At 43.2% G+C, this 24,564-nt stretch overlaps 1 protein-coding gene across 1 annotated transcript in view; it reads right to left on the reverse strand.

Annotated features, from left to right (window-relative positions):
- Positions 1-24,564, reverse strand: part of ano3 (anoctamin 3) — a 582,275-nt gene that overhangs the window by 144,857 nt on the left and 412,854 nt on the right. The window contains exons 12-13 of the mRNA XM_060838668.1: positions 10,004-10,125; positions 4,039-4,173 (exon numbers count right to left, since the gene is read on the reverse strand). Of these exons, the coding sequence (XP_060694651.1) occupies positions 4,039-4,173; positions 10,004-10,125 (257 nt within the window). The remainder of the gene's footprint in view (positions 1-4,038; positions 4,174-10,003; positions 10,126-24,564) is intronic.

Below are 24,564 nucleotides of genomic sequence, written 5' to 3' on the forward strand. Positions count from 1 at the left end.
GTGGAAACAGGCCCTCTGATCCAACAAGTCCACACCGCCCCTCCGAAGAGAAACCCACTCAAACCCATTCCCCTACCCTATATTTACCCCTGACTAACACACCTAACACTGTGGGCAATTTAACATGGCCAATTCACCTGACCTGCACATCTTTGGATTGTGGGAGGAAACCGGAGCACCCGGAGGAAACCCAAGCAGACACAGGGAGAATGTGCAAACTCCACACATTGAACAGTAACATATATGACTGGCTTAACAAGCTTAAAATGACAGAACCTTCTTGAATATGAGCACTGATCTGCAATAATTTGCTACTTGTATCAACATAAGTGGGCTCTGTTAACAGAAAAGCGACACTTCGCACTGAATGATAAATATTTTGTCATTTTAAATTTATACAAACAACACATCGAAATGCCTATTTCAGTGAGGCGGAACTTATAAAAGCTTAAATACTCATACCAACAGATTCAAGAATAGCTTCTTCCCTGCTTTTATTAGACTGCTGAATGGACCTCTCAAATCTTTTAACGTAATCTTGATCTTACTCTCTGTGCACCTTCTGGCAGCCGTAACTTGTTCTGTTCTGTTCCCCTAATGCACTTTGTATGGTATGATCTGCCTATACTGCATGCAAAACAAAACGTTTCACTGTACCTAGGTACATGTGACAATAATAAATCAAATCAGAAAAGAACGAGGCACTGCAGATACAACAATTCTGACAATTGAACAGAAAAGGCTGGAAAGGGACAGCAAGCCAGGTAGTGTCTGTGGAAAGAGGAATGGAGTGAATGCTGTAGGTCCATAATATGAACCAGTTCCGATGAAGGGTCATGGTGGTCTCTTTCAGTCATCACAGATGCTATTAGACTTGCTGAGTATTTTTAACACTTCCCATTGTTACGGGGAACAAAATTATTATGTCATCCTAAAAGCAATCAGATTACTCATTCCACCTCAGCAAGGAACCCAGCTGCTTAAGATTTAATTTGGAATGACATTAAACTTGAGTTTCCAAATTAAAACAAAAATTAATGTATGAAGAAAACATAAACAAGTTATTTAACAAAACAAAAGCAATAATTCTGAAAATAACAAATAATTCATAATTAAATGTGCCAAACAGCAGAGATTACTAATAAATCTTTCCTTTCTGTTTCACTTAACAGAGCTGGAAAGAGCCAACTAGGCTCAGGTCCTAGTTACTAAGCAATGGGGAGTGGACTGGGGCCAAGTTCAGCAGCTGGGTTTAACTAACACCTACTCTGCATACTCCTCTGGTGGCACATGTTCGCAGTAGGACTTGGCAGAATTCAGATTGAAGTTGAGGTTAAAGTGGGTTAGCTTTCAGCCTTGATTTTCCTCATCTCCCTGCTCAGAGTGTAGGTGAGGGAGGGGCTGATTATATGTCCACAATGTCTTTGTGTCCAGTTCCCTCTGACTCATTCACACAAACTCCTCTCTCTCTCAAGCATTCCCCTGCCCTCATGCCCTCGCTCTTATCCCCATTACCCCAGTTTATTTCCCCATTCTCCCCCATTCCCACTGATTCTCCTTCTCCTCATTCCTCCCTGCTCTGGGTCCCCGCATCTCACCTTTGTTCAATCCTCTCACCCTTACACTCATCCTACTCATTCGCCCCCTTACTAAGCCCTCTCTAGCTCTCACTCACACTCACTTCCTCCTCCTTCAACCACTCTCACACCTCCCTCCCTTGCCCTCACTATCTTTCACCCTCACATACCCTTCGCCCTCACCCCCCCCCCCATTTCTGCCTCCCTCACTCCATTCTCACTCCCTCTCACTCTTAATCTTCATCTTCTCTCCACCCATTCTCTCTTCTCTTGGCCTCACTCCCTCACCCTCACTACCATCGTACTCAGCACCAACTCCCCCACACCCTACTCATTACACCCACACCGCCCTCACACTTCCCACCCTCACTCCTCCTCCCTCTGCCTCACTCCCTCACTTACCCACCTTCACTCTGCCCACATCCTCACCCTCACTCCCCCAACATCCTTGCCCTCAGTTCCTTCACTCCCTCACCCTCAAACCCTCTCCCTCACTCTCCATCTCTCCCGCTCTGTCAGATCTTACTCCCCCTTCCTTTCCCTCACTCCCTACCCCCCTCACCTTCACTCCCTCTTGTACTGCTACACAACAGCGACACTATTGTCAATGGACTCATGTGCACCATTGAATGAGGGAAGGAGAGGACAACAGAAACCAAAGGCTTTGTGAGAGTCAACTCAACATAAAGACACCATGTGCTCCACAAACCTCCAGTCAGCTCTGAAAGAGAGTGAAGTAAGCAGCACCAGACACTGCCTGATCGGAACAGCTCATGAGTAGAGCAAGGTAAGATATACTTGGAGCAAAAGTGAGGACTGCAGATGCTGGAAACCAGAGATTAGATCAGAGTGGTGCTGGAAAAGCAAAGCAGGTCAGGCAGCATCCGAGGAGCAGGAAAATCGATGTTTCAGGCAAAAGCCCTTCATCAGGAATAGTTACACTTGGCAATTTAGTGCCAAATTGGCCACTGATTGCTGCTGTTCAGAACACTGGCTGAGTCGCCTGTCAACCAGGATGATTCATGCAAGAGATTGGCTGCGTTGGATACCTGTCATCCTAATCATCAGGTTAAGTAGCCAATGAAACAGGGCCTCCCCGAGAATGGGCTGCAGTCACTGGTATTGTGTACATGCCCATTCCCCAGTGCCATCCTCCCCACCCCCTGAGGATGTGCTTTCAAAGCTTCCCTCCCATTCTTCAGAGACTCCTTCCCATCATCCCCCCTCACACAGCTGAATATCATCTGCCAGCCACATAAAGCATACAGCTCAGCAAGTGACCATTAATCCCAATTGTTTTGCATTTTCACCCACTCCACTACATACACTGATATAAGTGTCTGTCCTCTTCTTTTATTCATTTCCATGATGTGGGTATCACTGGCTAGATCAGCATTTATTGCCCATCCCTAATTGCCCAGTGTGCAATTAAGTGTCAACCATTTTGCTGTGGGTCTGAAGTCACATGTAGACCAGTCCCAGGTAAGGACAGCAGTTTCCTTTCCTAAAGGACATTAGTGAAGCAGATGGGTTTCCCTGACAATTGTCAATGGCTTTTCATGAGATTCCGAACTACAGATGTTAATTTGAACTCAAACTTCACCATCTGCCAGATTCAAACCCAAGTCCCCAGAACATTATCAGAGTCTCTGGATTAATAGTCTATCGATAATGCCACTAGGTCATTGTCACTTAAATATAGATAACTCTCGGGTTGGACACTGGGCATAAGAATACGAGTTAAAATGGCAAGATTACAAAGAAGAGGGCATTGAAAAGGTATTTTTTCTTTTACTCAGAGGGTTGAGAACCTTAGTATTCTCCACACAGAAGGCTGAGGAAGCTCATTCTTTGAGTATGCTTAATGCAGAGATTGATAGATTGATATTTGCCAGTGGCTTACAGGATTATGAGGATGAGATGGGTGAAAGGCATTGCATTGTTCGACCAGCTATGATCAGATTGAATGGCAGGACAGGCTCAATGGGCTGAATAGCCTAATCCTGTACCTACTGAGAGAATCTTCACAAAGGGCAATAGATTTGTAGAACAAGCTAACAGGACATGCAGTTGTAGCAAATAATGGAAGTGAATTTAAAAGGAGTTGTTGGAGATCAAAAATTGGAGAGATGGTGAAATAAATGTTATAGTGAAGTCACCCAAACATCCAGAATTGTAACTTATATCTGAGATTCAAACAGGGAATTCTGGATGCTTGGGATCTGGATAAGGGCGACTCCACTGTTAATTGCAATTGAAAGGGAATAAAGAATCAGATGCTTTATTAAAGCTAGTTCAATAAAAGATAAATTATTCTATTCAAGACTGACCTTATGAACAAAAATAGAATCATCTAAAGCAGCCAGATATTATAGTATTTATGGTCCTGGCTGCTCATTTTTAAAAACACACATTCATTTGCAGTGCTCCGAAAGCTAGTGCTAGTGCAAAAGCTTCCTACCTGACTTGGCTGGACTCGGTTGTAAATAATCCGTAAAGAAATACCAACAAGCCGACCAGGGCAGCAGGGATCAGCATTCCAGTGTACCATCCCAACCATGCAAAATACAAGCCAATCTTCTCACCAAAGTATCGCCTGTAATGAATGACACGACTTTATTAGCATGGTACAACATTGTGCAGAGTTTTGTCTCCTGGAACAGAATGACTGCTGAATGTTGCAAGTGATGGACATAAATATACAATTGAGCTAAAAATAATTCACACCACAAAAAATGTCACGAGGCTCTGTAGGTTTAATTTCATAGTCTACAAATACAAGTATGGAAAACTTTCACAAGTTGTACTCTTAAGATAACAACACCTCCCACCGGCTCAATTTGTATTGCTTGTCAAATGCGAGGTGCTGAGAAAGCAAATCTTAGCAGGACTAATACACTTAATGGTAAGGTCCTAGGGAGTGTTGCTGAACAAAGAGACCTTGGAGTACAGGTTCATAGCTCCTTGAAAGTGGAGTTGCAGGTAGATAGGATAGTGAAGAAGGCTTTTGGTATGCTTTCCTTTATTGGTCAGAGTATTGAGTACAGGAGTTGGGAAGTCATGTTGCAGCTGTACAGGTCGTTGGTTAGGCCACTGTTGGAATATTGCATGCAATTCCAGTCTCTTTCCTATCAGAAGGATGTTGTGAAAGTTGAAAGGGTTCAGAAAAGATTTACAAGGATGCTGCCAGAGTTGGAGGATTTGAGCAATTGGGAGAGGCTGAAAAGGCTGGCGCTGTTTTCCCTGGAGCATTGAAGGCTGAGGGGTGACCTTATAGAGGTTTACAAAATTATGAGGGGCATAGATAGGGTAAATAGGCAAAATCTTTTCCCTGGGGTCAGGGAATCCAGAACTAGAGGGCATAGTTTTAGGGTGAGAGGGGAAAGATATAAAAGAGACCTAAGGGGCAACGTTTTCACACAGAGGGTGGTACGTATATGGAATGAGCTGCCAGAGGAAGTGGTGGAGGTTGGTACAATTGCAACATTGATTTGGCATTTGGATGGGTATATGAATAGGAAGAGTTTGGAGGGATATGGGCCAGGTGCTGGCAGGTGGGACTAGATTGGGTTGGGATATCTGGTCGGCATGGACGGGTTGGACCAAAGGGTCTGTTTCCACGCTGTACATCTCTATGACTCTGATAACCTGCTCAGTGACACCCAGTTTTAGTTCCACCAAGGCCACTCAGCTCCTAATCTCATTAAAGTCTTGGTGCAAGCACGAATAAAGAGATGAACTCCAGAGGGGACATCTCTGCAGGAGTTCCTCATGGTACTGTCCTTGGCTAAACCGTCTTCAGCAGTTTGATCAACAACCTTCCATCAATCATAAAGACAGAAGTTGGGATATTTGTTGATGATTGCAAAATGATCAGCATCATTTACAACTCTGCCAAAACTGAAGCAGTTCTCGCCCAAAGCAGCAAGACATGGACAACATCCTGGCTTTGACCTGACAATCCAGACCACTTGGGACTGACATCCACAAAGTGCCTTCACCACTGATGCTTAGTAACAACAGTGTGTACACACCTGCAAGATGCACTGCAGAAATTCATCAAGGCTCCTTGGATAATACCTCCAAAACTACAGCCACTACCACCCAGAAGGACAGCTGCAGTGAATACAAGGGAACACCATCCCTTGCAAATGTCCTGTATTAGAAATATATCACCATACCTCCATTGCCTCTGGGTCAAAATCCTGGAACTTTCTCCTTAATCGTTTTTACTACTCCAGGCTACATATTAACGGAATATATAAACTTTACTACCTCACCTTTTATATGCTGATTATTATTCTGCACTTATTGTTTATATAGTCAAGTGCAGACAAAGTACTGTGGATCAAAATCAACTTAGTTTGGTTGATACCAGTCTGCTGAAAAATGTGTTGCTGGAAAAGCGCAGCAGGTCAGGCAGCATCCAAGGAGCAGGAGAATCGACATTTCAGGCATGAGCTCTTCTTCAGGAATCAGGAAAATGAAGAAGGGCTCATGCCCGAAACATTGATTCTCCTGCTTCTTGGATGCTGCCTGACCTGCTGCGCTTTTCCAGCAACACATTTTTCAGCTCTTATCTCCAGCATCTGCAGTCCTCATTTTCTCCTACTTGATACCAGTCTGCTACTTGTTAAATGCATATATTTTATTCCTAAGAAATGAGATTTACTGAAGTAACCTGCTGAAAGGATTTTCCATTCTTGGTAACAGCAATTACACAAAACAAATTGACAAGTTGGTAATTGAGCAAGGCTCTTTTCAGAGCTGCAATAATCTCTTTATCTTTTAAATCAATCTTTTTCTTGACTTTTTTTTACTTTTTCTTTGTGACACTTTTAATCTTCGATTCATCATGTCATAGAGATGTACAGCACAGAAACAGACCCTTCGATTCAACCCGTCCTTGCCAGCCAGATATCTTAAATTAATCTAGTCCCATTTGCCAGCATTTGGCCTGCCTCCCCTAATCCCTTCCTATTCATATACCCATCCAGATGCCTTTTAAAAGTAGTAATTGTACTAGCCTCCACCATCTCCTCATTCATAGATCATAGAATTCCTACAATGTGGAACCAGGACCTTCGGCCCAACAAGTCCACACTGACCCTCCAAAGAGTAACCTACCCAGATCCATTCCCCTACATTTAACCCCTGACTAATGCACCCAACCTACACAATCCCCTACATTTAACCCCTGACTGATGCACCCAACCTACACAATCCTGAACACCGTGGACAACTTAGCATGGCCAATTCACCTAACCGGCACTTGTTTGGATTGTGCAAGGAAACTGCAGCACCTGGAGGAGATCCACGCAGACACAGGGAGAATGTGCAAATTCCACATAGACAGTCACCTGAGGTTAGAATTGAACCTGGATCCCAGGCAAGGTGAGTCAACAGTGTTAATCACTGAGCCTCCGTGCCACCCATTCATTTATTTCTTTCTCAATCCTCGAAACTTATGGGTTAATGGAGTGGGCTGGGTTGGTTTTGCTGTTTCCCTGTGTCAATATCATCCCTATTGCCCCCCAGCTCACATTGTTAGCTTGCACTCCCAGGAACCTTTGCTGCAACAAATCGCTCGCTCAGTCAAATGATTGAACTCATGCGACCCTGGATGTCTTGCATTTCAGCAAGTCTTTTCACAATGACTGATTACATTTTTGAACCATTCATAACTTCGCTTTGGCCTTCTGTGATTCTGCACGGGTGGCAGTCAGCGATGAGGTGGTGGTGGTCAGTGGAGAAAGATGGCAATAACGATAGTTAGTAGCAAGTGGCAGACAGGCGTGGCATGTGCCCGATGGAGATCAGCAGTGGTGGTCAGCAATGAGGGTGGCTGGAGAACACAGGTGGAGTCTTCACCCAGAGCAGGGGAAAGTGAGGCCTCTTGGGAACACAGGTGGGGACTTCACCCAGAGCAGGGGAAAGTGAGGCCTCTTGGGAACACAGGTGGGGACTTCACCCAGAGCAGGGGAAAGTGAGGCCTCTTGGGAACACAGGTGGGGTCTTCACCCAGAGCAGGGGAAAGTGAGGCCCCTTGGGGAACACAGGCAGGGTCTTCACCCAGAGCAGGGGAAAGTGAGGCCCCTTGGGGAACACACACCAGGGTCTTCACCCAGAGCAGGGGAGAGTGAGGTCCTTTGGGGAACACAGGCAGGGTCTTCACCCAGAGCAGGGGAGAGTGAGGCCCCTTTGGGGAACACAGGCAGGGTCTTCACCCAGAGCAGGGGAGAGTGAGGCCTCTTGGGGAACACAGGCAGGGTCTTCACCCAGAGCAGGGGAGAGTGAGGCCCCTTGGGGAACACAGGCAGGGTCTTCACCCAGAGCAGGGGAGAGTGAGGCCTCTTGGGGAACACAGGCAGGGTCTTCACCCAGAGCAGGGGAGAGTGAGGCCTCTTGGGAAAGCCCAGCTTGGAGCATCTGTAGACCCCTGGCTTAGGAAAGGAGTGTCATGTTTGACAGTTTAAATATTATTTCTTTATTTTCTATTTTTATACTAAGAAGACTGCAGGGCTGAACTTTGTAAACTTATTTCTTTATTTATATACTTCTGTACCGAGGCCCGGTACTTTATCCCTAAGATGGAGTTGTCTGTGGTGACATTGCACTGTACTTCTGTACCCCGTACCTGAATAAACATGATAATAAAATCTAAATCTATCTAAGTCTGGGTCTGACATCACAGTGATGTGTATATCTTGAACATTAGCGTGATTCAGACTTTGCACAGTTGAGTAATACACTCTGTAGTTTAACATGTTTAAACAAGCTCAGGCATGTCAACACCATCCACAGGAACAATATATTAATGTTCTGTAAATATAGCTTAGCTTCATATTTCAGTCTAACAGCGATTCATGTCATTATTTGTTTTGCTTTTATACCACTGAAGTGTTTATTTGAATAGGGCATACAATTGGACTATTTTATACAAAAACATATCGTTTTGGTAAAATTACCACCGTTGGCAAAATTGGTAAAGATAATCTTTATTTTCATATATTCATTCATGAGATGGCATCACTCATGAACCTGATGTCTGCTGCCTGCCCTTAAATGGCCTTAAGCTGAGTGACTTTGCAGCGATTTTGGAGGCAGTTGAGTCAGTCGTTTTATTGTTGATCTGTCAACCAGGCCAGGTAAGGACAGCAGATTTCCTTCCTCAAAGGATGTAAATAAACTAGACAATTGAGAATAGTTTAACATAAAAGTAAAACACTGCCAATGCTGAAATGATGCAAGACTTTCTGGAAAAATCCAACAGGTCTGGCAACATCTCTGCAGAGAGAAACAAAGCTAACCTTTCGAGTCTGACATGACTCTCCTTCAGAGCCAGAACATTTTCCGAAGACGAGTCATTCTTGCTGAAGATCCAACTGTAGTCTCAAGTTAAGGATCCAACATCTCACAGACCCAAAGGACTTTTTCAACTGTGTAAACTTTGCATTATTTGCAATGGAGACTCTCCCTTATTGTCTGTTTGATGTCATGTTTGATTATTTTTCTTCTTAGGCTTCGTAAACAAAACAAAATTGCTTTTCCTTATAATGGTGAAAACTTTGGTAATTTGCTCCTTCATTTTCTACTAAATTTCATTTTTAATGAGGGGTGCTAAAAAGGAGCAAAGTATTTGTAATGACTGATCAAGGAGGCAGGGGTGGTATTTAAAAAGTGGGGACCTATTCACCTCTCTCTATCTGGTAGTAACAATGTACTCCTGATGTTTACTATCACAAACTGTCACCTACTTTTGGACATTCACTAGGGAATTACGAGGTCCCTGCTGGTTTGATCGCCTGAAATTCAATTCCCCAGTCAGTGAAGCTGGTTGTGGTGAGGGACAATTACTGGCAGTACTCATCACTACGATCTACTCGAGTCCAAACAAACATTTTCGCATGACCTTTCAGCTTCTCCCTCTGAGCACAGAGACCATCTCCACACCAATTTGAAAACAGGACTAAATCAATATCTAGGCTGAAATATTGATAATGGGCAAGCCATCAAAAATAGATAAATCGATACATTTTCTATTTGGATGCTGCATTTTCTCTTGGTCAGCATGGGTTTAATGCTAGATGCGCTTAGGATTCTTGTTTAAATACTTAATTTTTTATGACTACTATGTTCCAAAGAAAAATTGGACTCAGACTTCAATTATGTGAACTTGCCTATTTCAGCATTACAGGAAACTGTCACAACTTTGAAGCAATTTGCATTTCTGATCATTTATTTTGTAAATTTAAAACTCAAAAGACATTAGGCTACAAAAATGGTACCATGAAATCTAAGTATGCAAATATTTCCATTAATATAAATATCATGACCCTTAACATGAATTCTTTGGACATATTTTTCACCTTCAGGATTAGATGAGAACAACTCAGATACAATGTCCATGAAGATAATGTTCCTACCTGATAAGATCTAATGGCTGGTATTTATACCACATTCCCCATCGAGCCCAACGCTCATAGAGCAAGTGCCTGTGATTAAGTGCACCGTGTGTTTTGATTGGATGGTTGCTCTTGTAGCTTCCCTGTACAGAGAAATAGTCATTTAAAATTATAAAATCAAATCTGTAAAAGGTTCTCACACAAAAACGTATTGGGATTTTCAGAACAGAGAGAGAAAAAGAGGGAGATGTGGAAAATCTTGCAGTGACAGAATGCAAAAATGCCAAATTTCAAACAACAATTGATCAGATTTTCTATTGGTAGTCCGGGGTCTGTATAGTTACTTTCTCCATGGCAACCAATCAGCACCTATTTCTCCTGTGGTATTAATTGCTAGGATTGTTTGAAATTTGATGAGGAGGTGCCAGTGTCGGACTGGCGTGTACAAAGTTAAAAATCACACAACACCAGGTTATAGTCCAACATGTTTGTTTGGAAGTACTAGCTTTCAGAGCACTGCTCCTTCATCAGGTAGCTCGTGGGGCAGGACATTAAAACAAAGAATGCATAGTACAAGATCATAGTGTCAAGCAAATGACATGATATATTGAACAAACCTAGATTGCTGTTAAGTCTTTCCTCTTTTAGATTGAGTTGCAGGTTTCAATTCATTAATATAAATTCTGTCTTATGATCCTGTCCCACTGGCTACCTGATGATGGAGCAGTGCTCCAAAAGCTCATACTTCCAAATAAACCTGTTGGACTATAACCCGGTGTTATGTGATTTTTAACTTTATTTAAAATTTGGCATTCTTGCATGTGTCCTGATGAGTGCATAATTAAAAGCTGCAGCAAGATACCTTTCTTTTGAGCAAAATATACATTCTGTTCTATCAAATGAACATTTGTTGACATTTTATTATTGAAACACAGGACATTATCTTAGAAAAATGGATGCAGTACATCCTAATCATCTTTGGACAGATATGGTGGAGGAAATGGGGATAACTTTTGCAATGCATTTGAGACACAATGCTCGAAATGATCCAAGGTAAATTGGGTTGTATGTAACAAAAACGCAACACTGTCAACATTCTCAATTCTAAATTCCTGAGCATAATGGAGAATAATGGATGCACAATGGGATTTGACTGACACCAGTTAGTTGGAAGGAAGAACAATGTACTGGTCCACAGGTTTTGACAGATACAGGGTAGATAAATAATAAAGCACTGAGGCTTGTACAAAAATAAGAGGAAAACAAAACCCACTAAAGTTTTGTGAAACCTGAAAAGAAAGATTTCAGCAAGTGTTAATATCCTGAGATAAAAGAGAAAGTAGCAAAAATGAAACAATGCTACTCAGAATTCGCATGGAAGGCCATGGGATTAAAATGTCAGAGTTCTCTGACCCCTTTGGGAATGAGGTAGGCAAAAAGACTGACAGGTCAATGGGGAAGATTGTCAGTGTAATGTATCTCAAATGCTTGGTAAGTAATACAGACTTTGTAGGTCAGATTCAGTCTACTAGAAAATCTGTCTCAGATGTATTTCATAGCTTAGACTACAACCTGTCATTCCAGAAAGCTACATTTGCAATGTGCATATTGTCACTGGAATTCATATTGCTACTGGACATATCATTTCACCTGATCGTTAGCTCAACTCCATATCCAGCTCTTTAAAGAACTCACACCCTCATAGAATGGTTAAAGTATGGAAGGAAACCATTTGGCTCATCACACCTGCACATTCTCTTGAAAACAGTATCATTCATTAGTGTGAATCTCCTGGCATTTCCCTATATGCCATGTACACTATCCCTTGATAAATAGTGCTGCTCACTTATCAGAGAGACATGATGGTGGTGGTTTAACCTGAGGATTACTGCACTGAAAACAAGAGGATGGTTTGAGCAGGAGTATATATCATAGTAACCTGAGCCAGTGCAGGAATGAAACCCACATTGTTGGTCTTACTCTGCATTCAAAGCCAGCCATCCAATCAACTGAGCTAACCAATTTCCAACCTGCTGAGCAGTTGAGCCAAACACATTTTCGGCTCAGCAGGGCCAGCAAACAAGAATAAGTAGATGATCTTCCAATGTGTTCCAATCCTCCAATATGGATGCTCCATGCTCACTGGAGAAGCCACCATCAGTGTCACAAGCATTCACTTAGCAACAATAGTACTAAAACTTCATAAATCCACCAGCCCCTGCCTAATGGGACCTATCTAACTCAGAGCTTTGTGCCACCACCCACTCTCCCCCCAATACAGCTGAACATTCATCCAGGGAGCAGTATCATGGAATTAACCACTTATTGGTGATGCTGCCCCCTGGTGGCTCTGAGGTCATCACACTGCTGGGTCCTTTGATTGGATTGGCAGCGGTTAGAGGAGGCTCGCTCTCCTTAGTTGGACAGCAGCACCAGTGGGGGGCCCTGTTCATTGGGCACTACCAAAAATCTTCAGATCCAAGCCTTGCCACCTCCCACATTTGGCCCCATCGACAGAAACTGCTGGCAATCAGTCTGTTGGCTCAGGGAGGATATAAGTTAGAATCCCAACATGGCAGAGAGTGAAATTTAAATTCAATGAAATCTGAAATACAACCTGATGGCTCCACAGTCATGTGACTCATTACACTTCACGTAACCACTGTTGATTGTCCTAAATTGGTTCAGTAATGTCTTTAGGGAAAGAAAACTTGCCTGGTCTGCCCTACATATGTCTCCAGACCCACAGCTGATTCTTAAATGCCCCCTGGGTAATTAGGGATGGACAATAAATGCTGGCCTGGCCAGAGATACCCACATCCTGTAAATGAATTAAAAAAAAACAAAGCTCTGGCTGTTTCTCCACAGATGCTGCATGACCTGCGGATTATTTCTGTTTGCAGCTTTGATTTCCAGTATTTTCATTTTGTATTAATGCTTAAACGAAGGCAAACGTTGAAGTCAAAGACAGTGGTATTGAAGTGAGCAGTGGAGCTGAAGCGCAAAGAAGCCTGCATCACCTGCAGAGAGAGATGTACAGAAGATTCTGGAAGATATTATTCAGCCAGAGAGGCAAAATAAGTTGTGGAATGTCTTGAAAGCTTACCTGCTAAAGGCCAGCAGACACTCACTCTCAGTGAGGACATTTTGAAATGTAACATAAGGAGCTACAGACAGAAGTGTTGAAACAATTTGCTAAACCAAGTCTTGTCATATACAACACATACATTCACAGCTATAGGCTACTCGTCAAGTACCTGCTGATGCATTTGGACTATATAGTCAGGTAGGAGGCTGGGAGAACACAGCAAGCTAGGCAGCGTCGTGAGGTGGAGAAGTCACCACTTCGGGTGTGAATTAGAGGCCCCCATTCACAAAATAAAAATATCACATTGACCCTCTCCTTCCCTTTCATGACATGCCTACTATTTATGCCGAAATCTAGTCTGGCAGATCATTTAGGACAGATGACTGTCAACTGAAATTGTCGAATTTCGAAAAAAGTGCCAATGGAGCAAAACTGATTTGAAAGGGACACATACAGAAATCACTCAACAATTCCACAGCAGGGCGTAATTACAGCCAGGTCTCCTGCATGTCTTTGGGTTGATATTGCCACAAAACATCAACTGTGTCGAAGAAAATTGCTGTTGTGGGCAAGTTTCGATCAAAGGGAGAAACACCTTTCATATAATATTGAAAACTCAATTCAAGTATAACTACTTGAATAATAAAAAAAGCAGGCAAGGGAATTATTAAAGTTTACACATACGTCAATTGCAGAAAATTACATTAGACAAACATAATCACAGAATATGCCTCCCTGCAAAACACCTTCTGCATTTTGATTAAGCTTAGCAGTGTATAATTCCGCTCACTGATGTCTGCACTCACCATGCCTGACATTTTTAAAATGCATCGGAAACGTTTCCTCTCTCATGTGATTCTTAATTATACTCATTTTAAAGACATAACTCCTTCACTGTGTTGCATAATTTTATTTACATTTTTTAATTAGAAATCATTCAACTGAAACTTCACTCAGATTACTTGCTGCTTGCCCATGTGTTTTTAACGTAACTCCATAGAGGCTAGTACCATCCAGTCACCCTTTATTGACATGTGCACAGTACATGGATGCTGACCTATCAGCTTCCAGCCAGTCCATACAGTGAGGAGAATCCTTGAGATTTCTGTTTATATCTGTCAGCCAGGATTCCCTGATTGGCCCCAATCAGGGAACTCATGCTCAATGAGATTGACCTGGCCAACCACATTCTGATCAGTACAGTTTTTAAAACAGGGACCATGAGAAACCAAAAATTCTCATCTCTAGATTAAACAGCATCCAGGTTTGTTTAAGGATGTGGTATCAAGAAGCCTAAACTGGGAGGAATCAGAGATCCACTTAATAAGTTAACAGATGACACCAAAATTGGAGGCGTAGTGGACAGCGAAGACCTGGACCAGATGGGCCAATGGGCTGAGAGGTGGCAGGTGGAGTTTAATTCAGATAAATGCGAGGTTCTGCATTTTGGGAAAGCAAATCTTAGCAGGACTTATACACTTAGTAGTAAGGCCCTAGAGAGTGTTGCTGAACAAAGAGACCTTGGAGTGCAGGTTCATAGCTCCTTGAAAGTGGAGTCACATGTAGATAGGATAGTGAAGAAGGCGTTTGGTATGCTTTCCTTTATTGGTCAGAGGTATTGAGTACAGGAGTTGGGAGGTCATGTTGCGGCTGTACAGGACATTGGTTAGGCCACTGTTGGAATGTTGTGTGCAATTCTGGTCTCCTTCCTATCAGGAAGACGTTGTGAAACTTGGAAGGGTTCAGAAAGGATTTATAACGATGTTGCCAGGGTTGGAGGATTTGAGCTATAGGGAAAGGCTGAACAGGCCAGGGCTGTTTTCCCTGCAGCGTCAGAGGCTGAGGGCTGTCCTTATAGAGGTTTACAAAATTATGAGGGGCATGGATAGGATAAATAGACAAAGTCTTTTCCCTGGGGTCGGAGAACTAGAGAGCATAGGTTTAGGGTGAGAGGGGAAAGATATAAAGGAGACCAAAGGGGCAACTTTTTCACACAGAGGGAGGTATGTGTATGGAATGAGCTGCAGGGGAAGTCGTGGAGGCTGGTACAATTGCAACATTTAGGTGGCATTTGGATGGGTATATGAATAGGAAGGGTTTGGAGGGATATGGGCCGGGTGCTGGCAGGTGAGACTAGATTGGGTTGAGATATCTGGTCAGCATGGACAGGTTGGACCAAAGGGTCTGTTTCCATGCTGTACATCTCTATGACTCTATGATACTTGAACTGAATTCACTGAGTTCCAAAGATAAGTCATACAAGACTCAAAACATTAACTCTGTTTTTCCCCCAACTGATGCTGCCAGGCCTGCTAAGTACCTCTATCAATTTCTAGTTTTGTTTCTGATTTTCTGCATCCACAGTATTTCGCTTTTGACTGATATGAGGAGGAATTTCTTCTCTCAGAGGATTGGAAGTCTTTGGAACTGCTTGCCACAGAGAACTATGGGGGCAGAGGCGTTATATACATTTAAATCTGAGATAGATAGATTTAAGGATTGTGGAGAAAGGGCTGAAAAGTGGAAGTGAGGAACGTCAGATCAGCCACGTCCCTAGGATGGGGGATTTCAAGACGGGGGCACATTTTTAAGGTGAGAGGAAGGAGATTTAAAGAAGACATGAGGGGCAAAGTTTTGCATAGATGGTAATATAGTGTGAATGAACCTCCTGAGGGAGTGGTGGATGTGGGCATGGTTACAAGGTTTAAAAGGCACTTAGATAAGTACATGAATAAGAACGGTTGGGAGGGGTATGGGCCAGGAGTAGACGGGTGGGACTAATTTAGTTTGGGAGTGTGGAGGGCATGGACTGAGTGGACTGAAGGGTCTGTTTCCGTGCTTTATGACTTTATGACTCTTTGAATGATGGAGCAGGTTTGAAGGGCCAAATGGCCTACTCCTATTTCTCATGATCTTACGGTTGTCCATTTTAATTTGAGTTGATTTCAGACTGTTACCTTATCTTTGTGAGCTGTAAGCTCTTCGTTGGATTTGAAAATGCAGTCTTTCTGTAATTATTGTCTGTCACATTGTCCTTAATGTGGTTGGAGGGGAACTAGAAAAAGGAGATTCAGTCCAAGATTAAGGGGTCTCCTCTTTAAGACAGTGAGGAGGAAAATCTACTCCTCTCTCTCTCTCTCTCTCTCTCACACACACACACACACACACACACACACACACACACACACACACACATTGGACTGTGTAATTCTCTGACAAAAATATGCCAGGGATTATCAGGAGACAGATCAGAAAGTGGAATTAACACTAGATCAGCCGTGGTCTTATTAACTGACAGAACACAATCAAGTGGCTGAATGGCCTGTGCGTATTGCTGAGTCCTATGTTCCTATCTATGTAATTTGATTATTTCCTCTCCCCCGTAAATTTAATGCTACTCCAAGCAGTAGAGGAAAAATTACCAATTAATGCTTAGTTATAATATCCTGGCAGTGGGCCACATGTGTCTGCAATAATTAGGTCCATTGAGTATTTAAACCATCGTCTTAACCTTCATGAATTTTTATTAGAGAATACCAAGTTCATAGAATATTATGTCACAGAGTAGTTATTCTGCCTCTTCCTGAACACTACTTCACTCAAACCGTTGATAAGTTCAGTGCCTTAAAAGAAAAGGAACTCACAATTCCCCTCGGAGACAAACAATTTAACTGAAAGGAAATCAACTGAAACTTCTGCAATGTACCTCTGTTGTGTAGAATAGAACAGGGATATATGCTTCTTAGACTCTGGTCTCCCTTAAAGTTAATGCTTGGTTTTGAGTGGGTGAGATGATTCAGCAGTGCCATTAACAGTAAGTAATGAATGTCTCTCATTATTCCCTGCACACCTTGCATTTTTATAGTGGTAGTTACATGCTGGCTTGGAAGTCTTTTCGAAGAGCAGTTTCCATTCCATTAGTACAAGACATTAGGATCGCCCAAGAGCTATGTGTGGAGGTGGTGGCATAGTGGTAATGTCACTGAATCAGAAATCCAGAGACACAGAAATGGGCTGATGGAGTTTAAAACCAATCAAAAATACAGAATCTGGAAGCTAGTTTTAGTAATCCCAGCCATGATGCCTATTGTCAGTTGTTGGAAAACTCATTTGATTCAATCGTTGTTTACAGAAGGAAATCTGCTATTCATACCTGATCTGGCCTACAATCCAGATGGAACAAGTAATACTTGGGAACCTTCGTACTGGAACGCCACTGTACAAGAGGAGTTGGACCAGTGTGCTTCATTCACCAGTATTTTCTCGGTGTGAAGTGATACAGCACAGTATGGTTGATTTGTAATTCCCCTCTGAAATGTCCTGGCTAGCCACTCAGTTCAAGGACACTTTGGTTGGGTGATAAATGCTGGCCTTACCAATTATGACTGCATCCAATGAGAGAATCAATAGCAAGGATTCGAGCAGTGCCAGGATGCACCACCAAAAGTAACAGCAATGCAGCTTAAAACTGCCAACAAGCCTAGTTTTAATCTAGCATTGACCTGATGACAAATACTAAGGACACTAAGGTATTGGCGCATTAACTGTAATAGTTCCCTCATTAATGACTGAAATTGAAAACAAACTAAAGAAGCTGTTTCTCTGAACAAACAAAACAAAGATCAAAGAAAATTCCAGCACATTCGGCCCCCCAAGCCTGTGCTGATCCAGATCCTCTATCTAAACCTGTCGCCCATTTTCTAAGGATCTGTATCTCTCTGCTCCCTGCCCATTTATGTACCTGTCTAAATGCATCTTAAATGATGCTACTGTGCGCCCCTCTACCACCTTTGCTGGTTCCAGCCCCCCACCACCCTCTACGTAAAGAATTTATCACACATATCTCTCTTAAAACTTTCCTCTCTCACTTTGAACTCGTGACCCCTCGTAATTGAGTCTCCCACTCTGGAAAAAAATGTCTTGCTATCCATCCCGTCTACACCTCTCATGATTTTGTAGACCTCAATCAGGCAGTCCCTCAACCTCCATCTTTCCAATGAATATAATCCTAATCTACTCAACCCCTCTTCATAGCGAGTGCCCTCCATAACAGGCAACATCCTGGTGAACCTCATCTGCACCCTCTCCTACGCATCCACATCTTTTGGTAATGTGGCAACCAAAACTGTATGCAGTATTCCAAATGTGGCCGAACCAAAGTCTTATACAACTGCAACATGACCTGCCAACTCTTGTACTCAATACCCCGTATAATGAAGGAAAGCATGATGTATGCCTTCTTGTCCACCCTATTGACCTGAGTTGCCACCTTCAGGGAACAATGGGCCTGAACACCCAGATCTCTCTGTATATCAATTTTCCCTAGGACACTTTCCATTTACTGTATAGTTCACTCTTGAACTGGATCTTCCTAACTGCATCACCTCGTTTTTGCCCGGATTGAATTCCATCTGCCATTTCTCTGCCCAACTCTTCAATCTATCTATATTCTGCTGTATTCCCTGACAGTCCCCTTTACTATCTGCTGCTCCATCAATCTTAGTGTCATCTGCAAATTTGTTAATCAAATCACCTACACCTTCCTCCAAATCATTTATGTATATCACAAACAACAGTGGTCCCAGCACAGATCTCTGTGGAACACCACTGGCCACAGACCTCCATTTTGAGAAACTCCCTTCCACTACTACTCTCTGTCTCCCATTGCCCAACCAGTTCTCTATCCATCCAACTAGTACACGCTGGATCCTATTCAACTTCATTTTCTCCATCAGCCCACCATGGGGAACCTTATCAAATGCTTTACTGAAGTCCATGTACAGTGACATCAATCAACTGAAGGAGGCAATACTAAATTAGAATCATAGAAATGATACAGCACAGGAGGGGGCTATTTGACCCATCTTGTCTCTACTGTCCCAAAGACATCCACAATGTGATGTCCCATCAAGATTTGACCTCAGATCACTAGATTCACAGTTCAGTATGCTAACCATTACACTGTGGAACCATCTTATCAATTCATCTTATGCAAAAAACAATATGTGGTGTATGCTAAAATATATTTTTGCTCATGCCCTTTCTCTCGATTCACTTGAACTGTTGAGATCCCCCCCCCATCTATTCATGGATCCTGACTGAGCACAACATCTAGATGTATCAGTGTAGGGAATTACAAGTTGCACCGAAACACAATGAGCGAAGTTTTGGCTCATTGAACTCTATTGACACCCAGTTAAATTATAAAAGCAGAGAATGCTGGAGTAACTCAGCAGGTCTTGCAGCCTCTTGTGAGGGGGGAAGGGAGAGAGAGAAAGGAAGAGAGACAGAGCAAGGGAGAGAGAGAAACATCACAATTCTGAAGGAGAATCATACTGGACTTGAAACATTAACTGTTTCTCTTTCCACAGGTACTGTCAGACCTGCTGAGTTTCTCCAGCATTCTTTGTGCTTCTTTCAGATTCCAGCATCTATAGTATTTTAAATAATAAAATGGTGAAAATGAAACATAAAAGTTAATGCCAACGCTTTTCAATGGACAAACTCCAACTGACCTGTGTGTTTAAGCATACATTTGCAAAGGTGTTAGCTCAAGGTACTTTCCTAAAAAAAAACCTTCCAACACGAAGCTATATACGTATGACACAAACCTAAATTAAAGCAGAACATTGGATTACAGTCACTACCAAAGATTGGATTCACGGGATCACAGGTTTCCACAAGGTTAAACATAAGACAGTGCGGTTTATATCACACAAAATGTAACGTTTAGAGGAGCAGAAATCAGTGCATGCTGATGAAAGCAAAGGACTGGATTTTACCCGACTTACAGTCAAGGCACAGAGTATAACAGCAGGGAGGTTACGCTGGAAATGTATGTAACAGTGCTTAGGTCACAGTTCGAGTATTGTGTGCAGTTCTGTTATCCACATTATAGGAGGGGTGTAATGCACTGGAAAAGGTGCAAACCCCTCGGCTGAAGAGTCTCAGTTACGACGAAAGATTGGACGGACTGGAGTTGTTTACCTTGGAGCAGAGGAGACTGAGGGCCATGATTAAGATGGATAAAACATGAGGGGCATAGACTCAATAGGAAGGAAGAAGGATTTCCCCTTGATGGACGGATCAACAACAGAGCACATGGATTTAAGGTTTGGGGCAGGAAGTTTAGAGGAGATGTGAGGAAATACTTTTCACCCAGAGGGTGGTGGGAAATCTGGAACTCAACACCTGTTAGGGTGATGGAGACAGAAATCCTAACATTGGGGAAGTATTTAGATGTGCACCTGTGATGTCAAGACATACAAGGCAATGGGAAAAGTGGGAGGAGAATAGTTAGTTGCTTGTTTTTGACTGGCACAGACTTGATGGACTGAAGGCCCTTCAGCCCATCAGATCTGTGCCAGTCAAAATTAAGCAACTAATTAACCTCTATGAGTCCAAACGGCAACGGACTGGGAGGTGGGAAGGTCATGTCAGTGGGCAGTAGGTGACATTGGGTAGGAAGCCTGATTGCTTCCCATTGCTGGACAACGGGTAGTGAATTCTGATAACCAACTGCCCAGTCCAAGGGCCACCTCCTGCTTCTCCTGCCAGCTTTTCATTGGCAGCAGGAAATACTGCATCCACACGGGCAAGCAAGTGGTTAAACCCTTGTGGCTTCCCTGCCAGTGCCGAGGTGGCCCATGAAAGGGGCATCCCTGGATATGGTATCCATGACTGAATGTCCTGGTTTGCAGGGTATCCTTGCCTGGAACCAGTGAGGGGGGCAAAACAGACACACTGGGGTTCGAACCCATCTGTCATTGGTGAAGCGAGGAATGCCTGATATCTGACTGAGTTGGGGCCTTGGAGGGCAGACACAGCCCTCAAGTGGACGGCAGCATTGGTGGCCTATTCCAAGACCACCTGGCAGTGAAATGCCAACTCAGGGTTTTTTGGGAACAGGATCAGGAGAGGGGTCCTGCTTTCAGCTTCTAACAATGGGACTTCTCAACTTCTTATCCCAGGACTTCCAAATGTGCCTGCATCCAAAGGAATATTGATGAGGAAGCAATTCACCAAGGTGCAAAGAATTCTTAAGATGACAAAGGAAAGTGAAACACAGCAGAAATCCACTCTTGGCAAGAAGATGTGAAAAAAAAACTGAAAGAAACTTAAATGGAAACAGTGAAGATTCAGAGAATTATCGAATAGATTTGTATTGTGTGCACATCACTGCGTGTGTGATGATTTTCATGTCTCAACAAAACATCATCAAGCTCTCAAAATTAATTCTTATCACACGCTGTCTTTCTGCAAGCATAAGTGTTTCTAAAACCTGCTGAACCAGGCTCAGAATTCAATGTTCCCTGTCTACTAATTTATTGCCCAATTTCTATGATTCTATTGTGGATATCTGCTCAAGGGTAGTGCAAAGTTATTGGAATGAGTCCATTTTGGCTTGACCTTAAAACACCTTTGGTTTGTTCCCCAGGTTGTAGCGATTGGCATAACACCAGCTTGTACTTCACCAATTTTAAAATTCCAAAGATTGCTTGTACAATCAGGGATAAGAGCAAACGAAAGCAAAATAAAAGCTAGAAATACTCAGCAGGGCAGGCAGCAACAGTATGGAGCAGAGAAAGAACAGAAAACATAGGAGGAGAAGTTGGCCATTCAGCCCATCGAGTCTGCTCGCCTGTTCAATCAGATCATGACTGATCAGATAATCCTTAACTCCACTTTCCTGCTATATCCCAATTGCCCTGATTCTCTTACTGATTAAAGTTCTGTCAATCTCCGCCTTGAATATACACAATGACCCAGTCTCAACAACTCTCTGCAGATTCACAACCCTCTGAGAAAGGAACCCCACCCCCCTCCTCCCTTCTGTCTTAAATGTGCAACCCCTTTTTCTGAGGTTGTGCCCTCTGGTCCCAGACTCTCGAGCTGATGTTGTAGCTTGCTGAGTAGAACGTCAGTGAAATGGAAATGCTGGAGGATGGTGAAGGTTGTGGGGGAATGGTGGGGGGTGAAGCGCAGGAAAAATGAAAGAGAAGATTTGCGACTGGGCAGAAAGGTGATTAAATAACAAAACCATTTTATGATGCAACAGCTTAAGGAGTGGCAGTGAAAACAGTGAATAATAAAAGGTGTGAACTGCTACATAAAACAGCAATATGCAATGAAGGAATAAAGAAACGAGGAAGTCAAAGGCTGATGCAACGTGTTCTCTCCTGCCACTGCACTGCAGCAGGAAGTCCGGAACTGGAAGGCAGTGCCATAGTGCAATCATTGCTCCAATTCCCGCCTCCAGATTTTGCCGACTCTGTGCTGTAGTCACCACTGCAGTCAGTGCCCCATGGGGAAATGCCCCAGAGGGAAACTTAATTTATCTTCATTTTGGCCATCCCTAAATTATTAGAGCACACCCCAGTCGCTCTCACTGGCAGTGGGGGTGCAGGCTTGCAGTGGTTCATTAAGGCAGCACACCACCTTCTCAAGAGCAACTAGGGATATGCAAGATAACACTGGAGCAGCCAGGGACACCCACACTCAACAAAAGAAGATGAAGAAGCCACTGTTATTTTTTCAAAGTTTGTGCGAAGATTTGTAGCTCGGGTGCTTGTTGTAGTGGTTCTGTTCGCCGAACTGGAAGTTTTTGTTGCAAACGTTTCATCCCCTGGCTAGGAGACATCATCAGTGCTGTGGAGCCTACTGCAAAGCGCTTCTTTGATGTTTCTTCCGGCATTTATAGTGGTCTGTCCTTGCCGCTTCCGGGTGTCAGTTTCAGCTGTCCGCTGTAGTGGTTGGTATATTGGGTCCAGGTCGATGTGTCTGTTGATGGAATTTGTGAATGAATGTCATGCCTCTAGGAATTCCCTGGCTGTTCTCTGTCTGGCTTGCCCTATGATAGTAGTGTTTTCCCAGTCGAATTCATGTTGCTTGTTGTCTGAGTGTGTGGCTACTAGGGATAGCTGGTCGTGTCGTTTCGTGGCTAGTTGGTGTTCATGTATGTGGATTGTTAGCTGTCTTCCTGTTTGTCCTATATAGTGTTTTGTGCAGTCCTTGCATGGTATTTTATAAACTACATTAGTTTTGCTCATGTTGGGTATTGGCTCCTTTGTTCTAGTAAGTTGTTGTCTGAGCGTGGCTGTTGGTTTGTGTGCCGTTATGAGTCCTAGGGTCGCAGTAGTCTGGCTGTCAGTTCTGAAACGCTCCTGATGTATGGTAGTGTGGCTAGTCCTTTTGGTTGTGGCATGTCCTCGTTCCGTGGTCTATCTCTTAGGCATCTGTTGATAAAGTTGCGCGGGTATCCGTTTTTGGCGAATACCTTGTATAGGTGTTCCTCTTCCTCTTTTCGCAGTTCTGGTGTACTGCAGTGTGTTGTAGCTCTTTTGAATAGTGTCCTGGTGCAGCTTCGTTTGTGTGTGTTGGGGTGGTTACTTTCATAGTTTAGGACTTGGTCTGTGTGTGTTGTTTTCCTGTGTACCCTTGTGGTGAATTCTCCGTTCGGTGTTCTCTGTACTATCACGTCTAGTAATAGTGTCTCAGACAACAACTTACTAGAACAAAGGAGCCAATACCCAACATGAGCAAAACTAATGTAGTTTATAAAATACCATGCAAGGACTGCACAAAACACTATATAGGACAAACAGAAAGACAGCTAACAATCCGCATACATGAACACCAACTAGCCACGAAACGACACGACCAGCTATCCCTAGTGGCCACACACTCAGACAACAAGCAACATGAATTCGACTGGGAAAACACAACTATCATAGGGCAAGCCAGACAGAGAACAGCCAGGGAATTCCTAGAGGCATGGCATTCATCCACAAATTCCATCAACAGACACATCGACCTGGACCCAATATACCAATCACTACAGCGGACAGCTGAAACTGACACCCGGAAGCGGCAAGGACAGACCACTATAAATGCCAGAAGAAACATCAAAGAAGCGCTTCGCAGTAGGCTCCACAGCACTGATGATGTCTCCTAGCCAGGGGACGAAACGTTTGCAACAAAAACTTCCAGTTCGGCGAACAGAACCACTACCACTGTTATTTGGTTTCCTCTAGGTGCTCCAGTTTCTTCCCACAATCCAAAACATGTACAGGTTTGGGTGAATTGGCCAGACTAAATTGCCCATAGTGTTCAAGGATATACAGGTCAGATGCTTTAGTCAGGGATAAATGTAGAGTAATAGGTTCGGAGAATGGGTTTGGATGGATTACTCTTTGGAGAGTTGGTGTGGACTTGTTGGGCTGAAGAGCATGTGTCTATGATTCTATGAATGCGTGATAAGTGCTCTCCCTGCAGTTGCAGGGCACCAATCACAACCACAGAACAAAAGGGAAGGGAAAAATAGAACACAATGATTAAGGTGGAAGAAGAGGTCTTGGTCTAACTTTGTACAACTCAATGTCATGTCCAGAAAGCTCCAGAGAGCTGAGTCAAATGGTGAGATGATACTTGCACTTCTTTCATTAGAAAGGTCAACATGGGAGGCAGATGGAGAATCAATTTGATAAGCCATTGG

The sequence above is a fragment of the Hemiscyllium ocellatum genome, chromosome 18 (genome assembly GCF_020745735.1).
Source record: "Hemiscyllium ocellatum isolate sHemOce1 chromosome 18, sHemOce1.pat.X.cur, whole genome shotgun sequence".
NCBI classification, from domain to species: domain Eukaryota; kingdom Metazoa; phylum Chordata; class Chondrichthyes; order Orectolobiformes; family Hemiscylliidae; genus Hemiscyllium; species Hemiscyllium ocellatum.